Source organism: Narcine bancroftii, chromosome 6, assembly GCF_036971445.1.
Source record: "Narcine bancroftii isolate sNarBan1 chromosome 6, sNarBan1.hap1, whole genome shotgun sequence".
NCBI classification, from domain to species: domain Eukaryota; kingdom Metazoa; phylum Chordata; class Chondrichthyes; order Torpediniformes; family Narcinidae; genus Narcine; species Narcine bancroftii.
Window position 1 is genome coordinate 242631158 of NC_091474.1, and position 12800 is coordinate 242643957.

A 12800-nucleotide genomic window follows, 5' to 3' on the forward strand; every position below is an offset into this window, starting at 1 on the left:
TTGATTTTCTTTTGTTCTCTCTGTATTGCAGTTTGCTTACATTCATTTTCTGTTTCCAATTCTTTTATTTGTTTACATGTTTACACTGTGTACAGTACATTTTTTGGACTACCAATTAGTGGTAATTCTATCGTGCCTGCAGGTAAAAGGAATCTCAGGGTTGTATGTGATGTCATGTATATAGTTTGATAATAAATCTGAAATCTGATTGGTGAGCTAACGGCAAGATGCACCAATTTTAAATTTCCGTATTTTTTACCTATTTATTTTCCGTGATTTTTTTTTGCCAGTTGCTTGAGACTGCAAAATACTTAAATTCCAGGTAACAGAGGTTTTACTGTAATATTTTCATATTGATACATTTACATATAATACAGAATTAATTAAGTCATTTCAGCCCATAGAGTCTCTGCAAGTTTATGAGCATTCCCCAAGATGTAGACCAGTTGAAATATGGGCAGAGAAATGGGAGATGGTGTTTAATCCAGACAAACATAAGATGTGGCACTTTGGGAGAGCAAATGCAAGAGAAAAGTGCACAGTAAATGGCAGGACCCTTAAGATGCACACACAGGAATCTTGGAGACCAAGTTCATAGCTCCCTGAAAGTGGCATCATAAGCAAATGGAAAAACTGTTAAACAGGGAAGTCTGCAGACGCTGTGACTGTCATGCAATACACAAAAGTGCTGGAGAAACTCAGCAGACCACACAAAGAGATATAATCAACATTTTTGGCAGCTCTGATTGGTCAAGGAGTTGAGTATTAAAGTTGCGAAGTCACTTTGCAACTGTTTAAAACATTAGTTAGACCATATTTGAACTATTGTGTGTAGTTCTAGTTGCTGCATTACATGAAAGGCATGAAGACCTTGAAAAGGGTGCAGAAGAGGTTTACCTGGACGTTGAACAAATTCAATAATTTTCTCTGGATGGTCAGAGACTGAGGGGAACCTAATAGAAACACAAAAGATTATGACAGGCAGGTGAGAAGGGGAAGAGTTTAAGAAGATTTGCAACATAGGAACTGATTTATGCCAGGAATAGGATGAAACACAAAACACAAAAGTCTGCAGATGCTGTGATTGCAGTAAAAACATCGAAATGCTGGAGGAACTCAGCTGGACTTTTCAGTGTCCGTGGCAGACAAAGATATACAATATTGCCGACGTTTCAGGCCTGAGCCCTTCTTCAGGGAATGGGCAGAATGAGCCAGAAGCAGGAGAACTCAGAAAGTCTCAAAATTCAGACAATGCTGCCTGGGGGAGGAATCCAGACCAATAAAAGGTGTTAATTGGATATGATAAGGGATGAGGTAAGAATTCATCATGCTTGTGCGAAAGGGGAGAGAAAGAGAACATTTACGAGTCCTTCAGACATATGAAGAGATATCGAATGGAGGGATATTGACCACGTGCAAGCAGATGTGCTAAACTGGCATCATGGTGGCACTGACCATTCCATGCTTGCCCACTGAAATAAAGCAGTACAGGCAGTCCCCAGGTTACGAATGAGTTGTTCCCTGACTGTCCATAAGCTGAATTTGTACGCAAGGCGGAACAGTGACTTATGGTTCTTATTTAGCATTCGTGAGGTAAAATTTTGCGAGAATTGGGGAATAGCCCGCTCATAAGTATGAGCTGTTCATAACCTGGGAACTGGGGACAGATCCTTGTCAACCTTTTTGTCCACATGAACAACAATTCATGCAATCTGGACATGTGAGAAAGTAGAAAATTTTGGGAAGATCTCAATCAGATATTAAATAAAATAACAGAAAACAATATACCAAAGAATCCAGAGATCTTTCTCCTAAGTAACATAAAAAACAAAGAATTTGGAATTGATTTGGAGGATGCACAAAAAAGATTTGTTAAGATAGCTCTAGCCGTAGCAAAAAAATGTATTATGTCAACCTGGAAATTGGAAGATAATTTGAGAATACAACAATGGTATATAGAAATGAATAAATGTATTCCATTAGAAAAAATAACATATAGTTTAAGAAATAATATTGAAATATTCAAACAAATATGGGAGCTTTACATTAAATACAATAGCGAAAACCTACCGGGGACAATCATTACCTAAGTTGATGGAAGGAGAAGGAAATGAAAAGAATGGACTCAGTAGAATTTCTGGTGTATTTTTGTTGAGTGACAACATTGTCTGACTGGTTTAATGTATCCTAGATTGTATACCTTAAATGGATGGGGGGGGGCGGTGGGTTGGGAGGAGGGGGGGGGGGGGAAGAAAATGTCACTGTATATGTGTGAAAAGGAAAAAGTGTGTATCATGGTTAATGTGATTTATGGTGTGAAAAATAAAAAATTAAAAAAAAACCTTTTTGCCCACATAAGGACCATATATTTCTCTGCCTTTCCAAGTGTCTGGTAAGTGCAGCAAATGTAGCTGATTCCACCACCATCTCTGGCAGCTTGCTCCAGAGAGCAGCCGCTGAAATCTTACTCCAACAATTACCTTGCAGCCCAACCACATACTTTTTGAATGCCCCTGCTTTCTGCCTCTCTCACCTTTACAGGAAAGGCTTTTGGTCTCAACACTCAAGGGAAATTATTTTTGCTATTTTTTGTAAATCTTCCACCAAATTGTGCTGAGATAAATGATCATTTCTGTCCATTTGGCTGAACACAGAACATTCCAGCACAGTACAGGCCCTTCGACCCACGATATGCGATCTACTTCACAACAATCTAATCCTTCCCCACCTCACACCCACAACCTTCTATTTTTCTTAAATATTTATACCTGCCTAAGAGTCTTTTAAATGCCCCTATTGTTCCAGCCTCCATCATCACCCTTGGCAATGCATTCCAGGCACCCACTACCCTCCGTGTAAAAAAACATGTCAAAGCTAGACACTGCCACATGATTCGTGAAGTGGTTAGTGCAACATTATTACAGCACCAGCGACGCAGGTTCGAATTCAGCACCATTTGTACGTTTTCCCCAAGTCTGCATGGGTTTTCCCCAGGTGCTCCAGTTTTCTCCCACCCTTTGAAATGTACAGGGTTGTAGGTTAACTGGGTATAACTGAGCAGCACTGACTCAGGGGCTGAAAAGGCTGTCACTGTGCTGTATGTTTAAATTTAAAAAAAAACATACTACTGACATCTCCCCTAAACTTTCTTTCCCTCACCTTATAACAGGTGTCCTGTAGCATTTGCTATCGTCACCTCAGGAAAAATGTGCCGGCTGTCCCTTCATAATCTTATACATCTCTATTAAGTCATGGCTCCAGAGGAAAGCCCCAGCTCAATCAACCTTGCTTCATAAGACACAATGTCCAATCCAGGCAACATCCTGGTAAATTTCCTCTTCACCCTCTCCAAAGTATCCACATCCTTCCTGTCATGAGGCAACCAGAACTGAACACAACAGTCAAGTTTGGCCTAACCAGAATTTTATCGAACTGCAACTTTACCTCATGGCCTTAATTAAATGTACCTCCCTGCTCCTGTACCAAAGTGATCAATCATACTCTGCAATCTTTCCTCAGTTAAACATTTTCAGTACATCAAATAATCTCTTCCATCACTCTGGCATTATCACTTCCTATCTGCAAAGTTGTTTTGTAAATTATGCTGCAACTAAAAATGGGATTTTCCTCATTGCCAAAGGTGAGGGAAGATGCACAAACCATGATTGCCTTTGTAACAAGAAACTGCTTCTACAAGGGTAGAGAGGAGTGATAACTGGGGAAGACAGTAATGGGCTGTGAGGTCAGGAAGGGTTTATCCGAGGCCAGAATTGGTTTATATACCATAGATACACGTGCAATAGCCTCATTTTATGGAAAATATTTAGGGTAAAATTTAGGGTCAATTGTTACATGCATACTCTTTTTGACGGCGTAAGTACCTGCGTCAATAGGGGCATCGGGAGCTGAGATGGGTAGGCAGTCGGGGCCTAAGCGAGAGTCCATGATCAGGGTGTTGGGAACTCAGATGGGCAGAGCCTAGGTGAGAGTTCACAGTCGGGGCATTGGGAGCTCTGGTGGCAGGCCGTCCAGGCCAAAAATAGGTGGATTGACTTTTAGATGCAATATATGGAAAATACCAGAATTTTGGACCAAAATTATTGGGGGGGGGGGGGGGTCAACATTTATACAGTATTAACTATTACATATCCATATTTATATCTTCTTTGGCTTGGCTTCGCAGACGAAGATTTATGGAGGGGGTAAATGTCCACGTCAGCTGCAGGCCTGTTTGTGGCTGACAAGTCCAATGCGGGACAGGCAGAAACGGTTCCAGCGGTTGCAGGGGAAAATTCGTTGGTTGGGGTTGGGTGTTGGGTTTTTCCTCCTTTGCCTTTTGTCAGTGAGGTGGGCTCTGCGGTCTTCTTCAAAGGAGGTTGCTGCCCGCTGAACTGTGAGGCGCCAAGATGCACGGTTGGAGGCGATATCAGCCCACTGGCGGTGGTCAATGTGGCAGGCACCAAGAGATTTCTTTAGGCAGTCCTTGTACCTTTTCTTTGGTGCACCTCTGTCACGGTGGCCAGTGGAGAGCTCGCCATATAACACGATCTTGGGAAGGCAATGGTCCTCCATTCTGGAGACGTGACCCACCCAGCGCAGCTGGATATACGTGTAGTAAATCCACACATCGTGGGCCAAAGTGTGTTGCGCTCTCCTATGGTCTAATATGCATGTTATTATTTAGGAAACCTTCTTCGATTGCAGAGGTTCCCAAACTTTTTTGGGCTGCCACCCCCTTGACTCACAGGCCACAATCCCTAGTGCCCCCCCCCTCCCCGCCACACATATACAATGAACACACACCTCTTTCTTGGTATTAGGTCAAGTGAAAATTTAAAACAACAAATGTGTCTCGCCCTTGTAATTTGTAAATAGATGCACATCACCTTGTTCATTGGTGCCGTGCCTGCTTATCACCATATGGGTGGTAGGTACGGATTCGAATTAACATTGGTATTGTTTCACAAACTTGTATCCGAACATTACTGGTTTGCATGGGGGTGCGTGTGTGTCTCCTGTTATGCATTGGTGTGTGTAAATAAAGTTCATTGTATCATACTGACATGTAGTGAGGATTGCCACTGTTTGAATCCTTCAAACTGGTTTTCCTACCACAGATTGGCACTTTGAGAATGGTTCAAGGAAAAACAACTTGGCAATTGGGTGGGAGCGATGTTCTGGCAAAAGGTTAAAATGAAGGGTGCTTTGAGTTTGGCAGTCTGGTCAGCGTGCTGGAGGATCATTGCAAGCCAGAAGAAAGGGAGGAGATTGGCCACCATCTTGTGTCCCTCCTCAAATAATCAAAGTTTACAGGATATAAGGGGAGCCACAGAGAGATCGTTTGGCTGCTGACAGTTTTCCTGTAGTATTGACGACGCCTTGCAACGAAAGGAACACAAAATCACCCAGTTAAAATTTGAGGTGCATACACTTTCCCCGATGGGGAAACTTGGGCCAGAGAATATAAAGGCACGCATCTAGTGTGCAGTCTGGTCAATGTACAGTAGTTTCAGCTGTCGCCATGTGGCTGCTCCAGAATTGGGGCGCAGTTGGTACCAGCATGAGCATACCTCATTTGAAGCAGTTATCTGGGTGGGTTATACAGTCAGGAAGCCGTCTGAGGCCGTGGAGGGTAACACATCTCTTTGGGTCTGGAAGAAGCTGCTGTCTGAATGATGGACCCCTCCTTGCTGCAGTGGGATTTACAGTCACGGGCAGAGTGGCGTACGGTAGAGGATGAGATTAGGACCCTTAGTCACTGGACTATATGAGGGCACCTATAGCTGTGAGTCCCCAGAGGGCTCTGGATTACCACTACAGTGGCAGACATGTGGTTACCACCATCTTTCCTTATCTGAAGGGGATTGTGGTGTTTTTAATATGTCCAGCGATTGGTAAGATAGCAAGGGAGACTACTGGAAGGGCTGGAATACTTGGAGAGGGCCATGTGTGTTCAGGCCCAGAAGGAAGAATAGAATGAAGGGCTAACTTACAACTGGATCAATGGGATATTCGCCTTTTGGAATCCGGAAGGAGCATTGTAAGGAAGTTGAGCAATGGACAGGATCCATCTGCAAAGGGCATGGGTTGGGCCATACCCTGTTGCCGCCTCTGTCAGGCCACACCTAGGCTCTGCATGCATCCATTGATGCCCCACAGAAAGCAGTGGTGGAGCTGAAGTGTCAGAAGGGATGGACCAGTGTATGGCAACGGTCTACTCCGCAGAAATAGGATTGTGACCAGATTTCCTGGCGGATTTGTTCAACTGCCATTTCCTGGCCAGGAATTTCGAGGCCCAATATCCTAGACCACGTCACTAAGATACAAACAAATGTTTAGACTGCCCCTTTTTCCTCATTGCCCCCTGACCCTCCCCTTCGGTCTTTCCACCGCCCCCAGGAGGGTAGCACTGCCCACTTTCTGAATTACTATTCTCAAGCAACAAATCAAAACAGAATTGGATAAAAATATGAATGAGGAGCGGGAGGAAATTTGCTGAGTTACATTGGAAAGAAGTAGACTCCCTCCAGAAGAGCCATTACAGCGAAGTGGAGCTAGGTTTCTTTGCAGATCACAATGTTATCATATTTAATCATATTTTTATGTTAGCAATAGAACAGCATTGATGTACAACACCAGGAGCTATGAATCACAAAATAAACACCAACATAGAGAATGCTACTCCATTAGGGAGTGCTACTTTGTGGTTTGGACTGGACATTAAACCCAGCATCTGCCTGGTGAAACAAAGAGAAGTTGAAGGGACTCAGCGGATGAGGCACCATCCAGGCCAAATTTGGAATATTGTGTGCAGTTTTGGTCGCCGAATTACAGAAAGGGTATAGACAGCGTAGAGAGAGTGCAGAGGAGGTTTACGAGAATGTTGCCGGGGTGTCAAGGTTTGAGTTACAGGGAACAGTTGAGCAGGGTGGGACTTTATTCTCTGGACCGTAGAAGGTTGAGGGGTGATTTGAGAGGTATTCAAAATTATAAGGGGGATGGAGTCAATGTGGATAGGCTTCTTCCACTGAGAGTGCAGGAGATTGAAACAAGAGGGCGTGGATTGAGAGTAAAAGGGGAAAAGTTTAAGGGAAACACAATGGGAAATTTCTTCAAAAGGGTGGTAGGGATGTGGATTGAACTTCTGGCAGAGGTGATAGAAGTGAGATGGATGTTAATATTCAAGGAAAGGTTGGATAGGTATATGGATGGGAGAGGTGTGGAGGGTTATGGGCCAAATGCAGGTCAGTGGGACTAGGTGAGAGATGATGTTCAGCATGGACTAGTAGGGCTGTGCTGTAAATGGTTATAAATGACTGACCACTTCCTTCCATGGTCATTGCCTGACCAGGTCAGTCCCAACAGCTTCCCTTTATTCACTTGACTTGAGAATCTATAGTTTTTTTTAATGTTTCATTTATTTGGCTACCTTCAACAAAATGTGCATTAACATCTTCTTCAATGATTGGCTCTCACTTGAAACAGTTATTATTGGATGTTTGTTTAACGGAGCTTGATGTTCATAAACTTGTCATATTTGTTGGTTCATTTGCAATAGGACGCAATAATAGCATCAATAAGGAGAAGAGACAGGTGGTACTGGAACAGGACTATTGAAAATTTAAGTTCTTGGGAGGATTTTTCCTGGACCCAGCAGACTAATGGCATTGTGAAGAAAGCATGTCAGTGCTTCTACTTCCTCAGGAGTTTGCAGAGGTTTGGTAAAGACATCGGAAACACTGGCAAATTTCTAGACATGTGGTGGAAAATGTGCTGACCGGTGCATCATAATCCGGTATGTGCAAGATCAAAGCCCTGCAAAAGGTAGAGGATACAGCCCAGGACATCACAGTCAAAACCCTCCCCACCATTGAGAGCATCTACGGGGAACTCTGCCATTGGAGGGCAGCAGCAATCAACAAGGATCCACATTATCCACCACACACGCTCCGTTCTCGCTGCTGCCATCAGGAAAGAGGTGTAGGTACCACGAGACTTGTCCCACCAGGTTCAGGGTCAGCTGCTCCCACTCCACTATCAGACTCCTCAATAACAAACTCATTCAGTGAGTCATTTAAGGATTCTGACGTGCATTTTATTGGTTTTTGTTCTCTGTACTGGAGAGTATGTACTCTGACAATAAATCTGAATGATACAACCCTGAGATTTTCCTGCAGGTGAGACAGAATTACCAGTTATTGGCAGTGCATAAAAAACTGAACCTATATATTCATATAAACAACGAGAGAACTATCAACAAACCGACTGAGCAAAAGTAAAATTCTTAAATGAGTCTCAATTTGAGTTTGTCGTTGAGGAGTCTGACAGTGGAGAAGTAGCAACTCTTCCTGAACCTGGGGGTGCAAGTCTCGTGGCACCTAGACCTCTTTCCTAATGGCCGCGGCGTGAACAGAGCGTGTGCTGGGTGCTGCGGATCCTTGATCGTTGCTGCTCTGCGACGGCAGCGGTCCCTGTAGATGTTCTCGATGGTGGGGAGGGTTAGGCCTGTGATGTCCTGGGCTGTGTCCACCACCTTTTGGAGGACTTTCTGCTCAGGGGGGGATTGATGTCCCTATACCAGACTGTGATGCAGCCAGTCAGCACTTTCCACCACACATTTGTAGAAATTTGCCAGTGTCACACCAAAGATCCTCAAACTCCTGAGGAAGTCGAGCTGCTGCCATTGGTGTGTTGGGTGCCAGGAAAGATCTTCTGAGATAGAGCTTTTGCTCACTCTCTCCAGCACTGATTCCCCCAATGATCACTGGATTGTACACCTCTGGTTGTCCCTTCCTGGTCAACAATCAGCTCCCTAGTTTTGGTGATTGAGTGCACCGTTCAGCCAAGTTTTCAGTCTCCTCCTGGATGCTGACTCATTGCCCCTTTTAATACACCCCACAGCAGCGTCATGTATGTATCCTTGACAATCAATCTGCAACCTGAAAGGCGATGGGTTTGTCTTTGGGGAAGGGGGTTGTGTCAAGCGGTACCTTTAAAGAACCTGAGGGCCAGGCTGTAGAGCTCAGACAGGACGAAGCCCCACCGCTGCTCCATCTCCTCCACCTGTGCCCGGGTCTCCCGGTCTGCCTCAGCAGCGGCCTGTCCGTCCCCGGAGCCCGGGCCGGAGGCTGACCCGAGCCCCGGGCTTGTCTTGCCAGCCGAGGCCTCCGCCTGCTGACGACCCTTCTGCCCTTCGTCCTCTTCCGGGTCCGGACTCAAGGTCAGGCCGTCAATGGAGACTTCCAGCCTTCCGCCGCCTGCGGCCCCGCTGCCTCCCTCGGCCGCCGCCATCATCTCCAGCATCGCCGCCACCGCCGCTCGTCCACCTCCTCCTCCCAGCGGCCACGTCACCTGGCGCACGCGTCACTTCCGGCCGGGCCGCCGGAAGCAGAGCCTGCGCCCTCAGCCAACCCCTGTCGTTGCTAGGAGATGGTCAGGCGCGGCCTGGGAGAACGGGGTGGGTGGAAGTGAGACCCGGCCCCGCTGCCGCACAGACCCCCCCCCCCCTGTAACCGGATCAACCGCCTGGTGCTGGTGGAGGGGGTGTTTCCGGGAGAATTGTGAAAGAAACAGAAGAGATCGAAGAGGGAGGGTTCAACCACGTCGATTATCGTTGAACTGTCCCGGTACCAGCAGGCGGTGTATCTCCGGACCACGGGACACACACTAACCCCCACACTCACAAAATACACACTCACTCACTCACACTCACTCCCACACTCACAAAATACACACTCACTCACTCACACTCACCCCCACACTCACAAAATACACACTCACTCACTCACACTCACCCCCACACTCACAAAATACACACTCACTCACTCACACTCACCCCCACACTCACAAAATACACACTCACTCACTCACACTCACCCCCACACTCACAAAATACACACTCACTCACTCACACTCACCCCCACACTCACAAAATACACACTCACTCACTCACACTCACCTCCACACTCACATAATACACACTCACTCACTCACACTCACCCCCACACTCACAAAATACACACTCACTCACTCACACTCACCCCCACACTCACAAAATACACACTCACTCACTCACACTCACCCCCACACTCACAAAATACACACTCACTCACACACACTCACCTCCACACTCACAAAATACACACTCACTCACTCACACTCACCCCCACACTCACAAAATACACACACACTCACCCCCACACTCACAAAATACACACTCACTCACTCACACTCACTCCCACACTCACAAAATACACACTCACTCACTCACACTCACCCCCACACTCACAAAATACACACTCACTCACTCACACTCACTCCCACACTCACAAAATACACACTCACTCACTCACACTCACTCCCACACTCACAAAATACACACACACTCACTCACACTCACCCCCACACTCACAAAATACACACACACTCACCCCCACACTCACAAAATACACACTCACTCACTCACACTCACTCCCACACTCACAAAATACACACTCACTCACTCACACTCACCCCCACACTCACAAAATACACACTCACTCACTCACACTCACCCCCACACTCACAAAATACACACTCACTCACTCACACTCACCTCCACACTCACAAAATACACACTCACTCACTCACACTCACCCCCACACTCACAAAATACACACTCACTCACTCACACTCACCCCCACACTCACAAAATACACACTCACTCACTCACACTCACCCCCACACTCACAAAATACACACTCACTCACTCACACTCACCTCCACACTCACAAAATACACACTCACTCACTCACACTCACCCCCACACTCACAAAATACACACACACTCACCCCCACACTCACAAAATACACACTCACTCACTCACACTCACTCCCACACTCACAAAATACACACTCACTCACTCACACTCACCCCCACACTCACAAAATACACACTCACTCACTCACACTCACTCCCACACTCACAAAATACACACTCACTCACTCACACTCACTCCCACACTCACAAAATACACACACACTCACTCACACTCACCCCCACACTCACAAAATACACACACACTCACCCCCACACTCACAAAATACACACTCACTCACTCACACTCACTCCCACACTCACAAAATACACACTCACTCACTCACACTCACTCCCACACTCACAAAATACACACTCACTCACTCACACTCACCCCCACACTCACAAAATACACACTCACTCACTCACACTCACTCCCACACTCACAAAATACACACTCACTCACTCACACTCACTCCCACACTCACAAAATACACACTCACTCACTCACACTCACTCCCACACTCACAAAATACACACTCACTCACTCACACTCACTCCCACACTCACAAAATACACACTCACTCACTCACACTCACTCCCACACTCACAAAATACACACTCACTCACTCACACTCACTCACTCCCACACTCACAAAATACACACTCACTCACTCACACTCACTCCCACACTCACAAAATACACACTCACTCACTCACACTCACTCCCACACTCACAAAATACACACTCACTCACTCACACTCACTCCCACACTCACAAAATACACACTCACTCACACTCACTCCCACACTCACAAAATACACACTCACTCACTCACACTCACTCCCACACTCACAAAATACACACTCACCCCCACACTCACAAAATACACACTCACTCACTCACACTCACTCCCACACTCACAAAATACACACACACTCACTCACACTCACTCCCACACTCACAAAATACACACTCACTCACACTCACTCCCACACTCACAAAATACACACTCACTCACTCACACTCACTCCCACACTCACAAAATACACACTCACTCACACTCACTCCCACACTCACAAAATACACACTCACTCACACTCACTCACTCCCACACTCACAAAATACACACTCACTCCCACACTCACAAAATACACACTCACTCACACACACTCACTCCCACACACAAAATAAACACTCACTCACTCACACTCACTCCCACACTCACAAAATACACACTCACTCCCACGCTCACAAAATACACACTCACTCTCACGCTCACAAAATACACACTCACTCACACACACTCACTCCCACACTCACAAAATACACACTCACTCACACACACTCACTCCCACACTCACAAAATACACACTCACTCCCACACTCACAAAATACACACTCACTCACACTCACTCCCACACTCACAAAATACACACTCACTCACACTCACTCCCACACTCACAAAATACACAATCACTCACACTCACTCCCACACTCACAAAATACACACTCACTCACACACACTCACTCCCACACTCACAAAATACACACACACTCACTCACACTCACTCCCACACTCACAAAATACACACTCACTCACACTCACTCCCACGCTCACAAAATACACACTCACTCACACTCACACCCACGCTCACAAAATACACACTCACTCACACACACTCACTCCCACACTCACAAAATACACACTCACTCACAAACACTCACTCCCACACTCACAAAATACACACTCACTCACACTCACTCCCACACTCACAAAATACACACTCACTCACTCTCACTCCCACACTCACAAAATACACACTCACACTCACTCCCACACTCACAAAATACACACTCACACACACTCACTCCCACACTCACAAAATACACACTCACTCACACACACTCACTCCCACACTCACAAAATACACACTCACTCACACACACTCACTCCCACACTCACAAAATACACACTCACTCACACACAGTCACTCCCACACT

At 46.0% G+C, this 12800-nt stretch overlaps 1 protein-coding gene across 1 annotated transcript in view; it reads right to left on the reverse strand.

The window, feature by feature from the left end:
* Positions 1-9362, reverse strand: part of acbd3 (acyl-Coenzyme A binding domain containing 3) — a 114935-nt gene extending 105573 nt beyond the window's left edge. Inside the window, exon 1 of the mRNA XM_069887825.1 lies at positions 8991-9362. Within this exon, the coding sequence (XP_069743926.1) occupies positions 8991-9303 (313 nt within the window). The 5' untranslated portion in view covers positions 9304-9362. The remainder of the gene's footprint in view (positions 1-8990) is intronic.
* Between the last annotated feature and the right edge of the window lie 3438 nt (positions 9363-12800).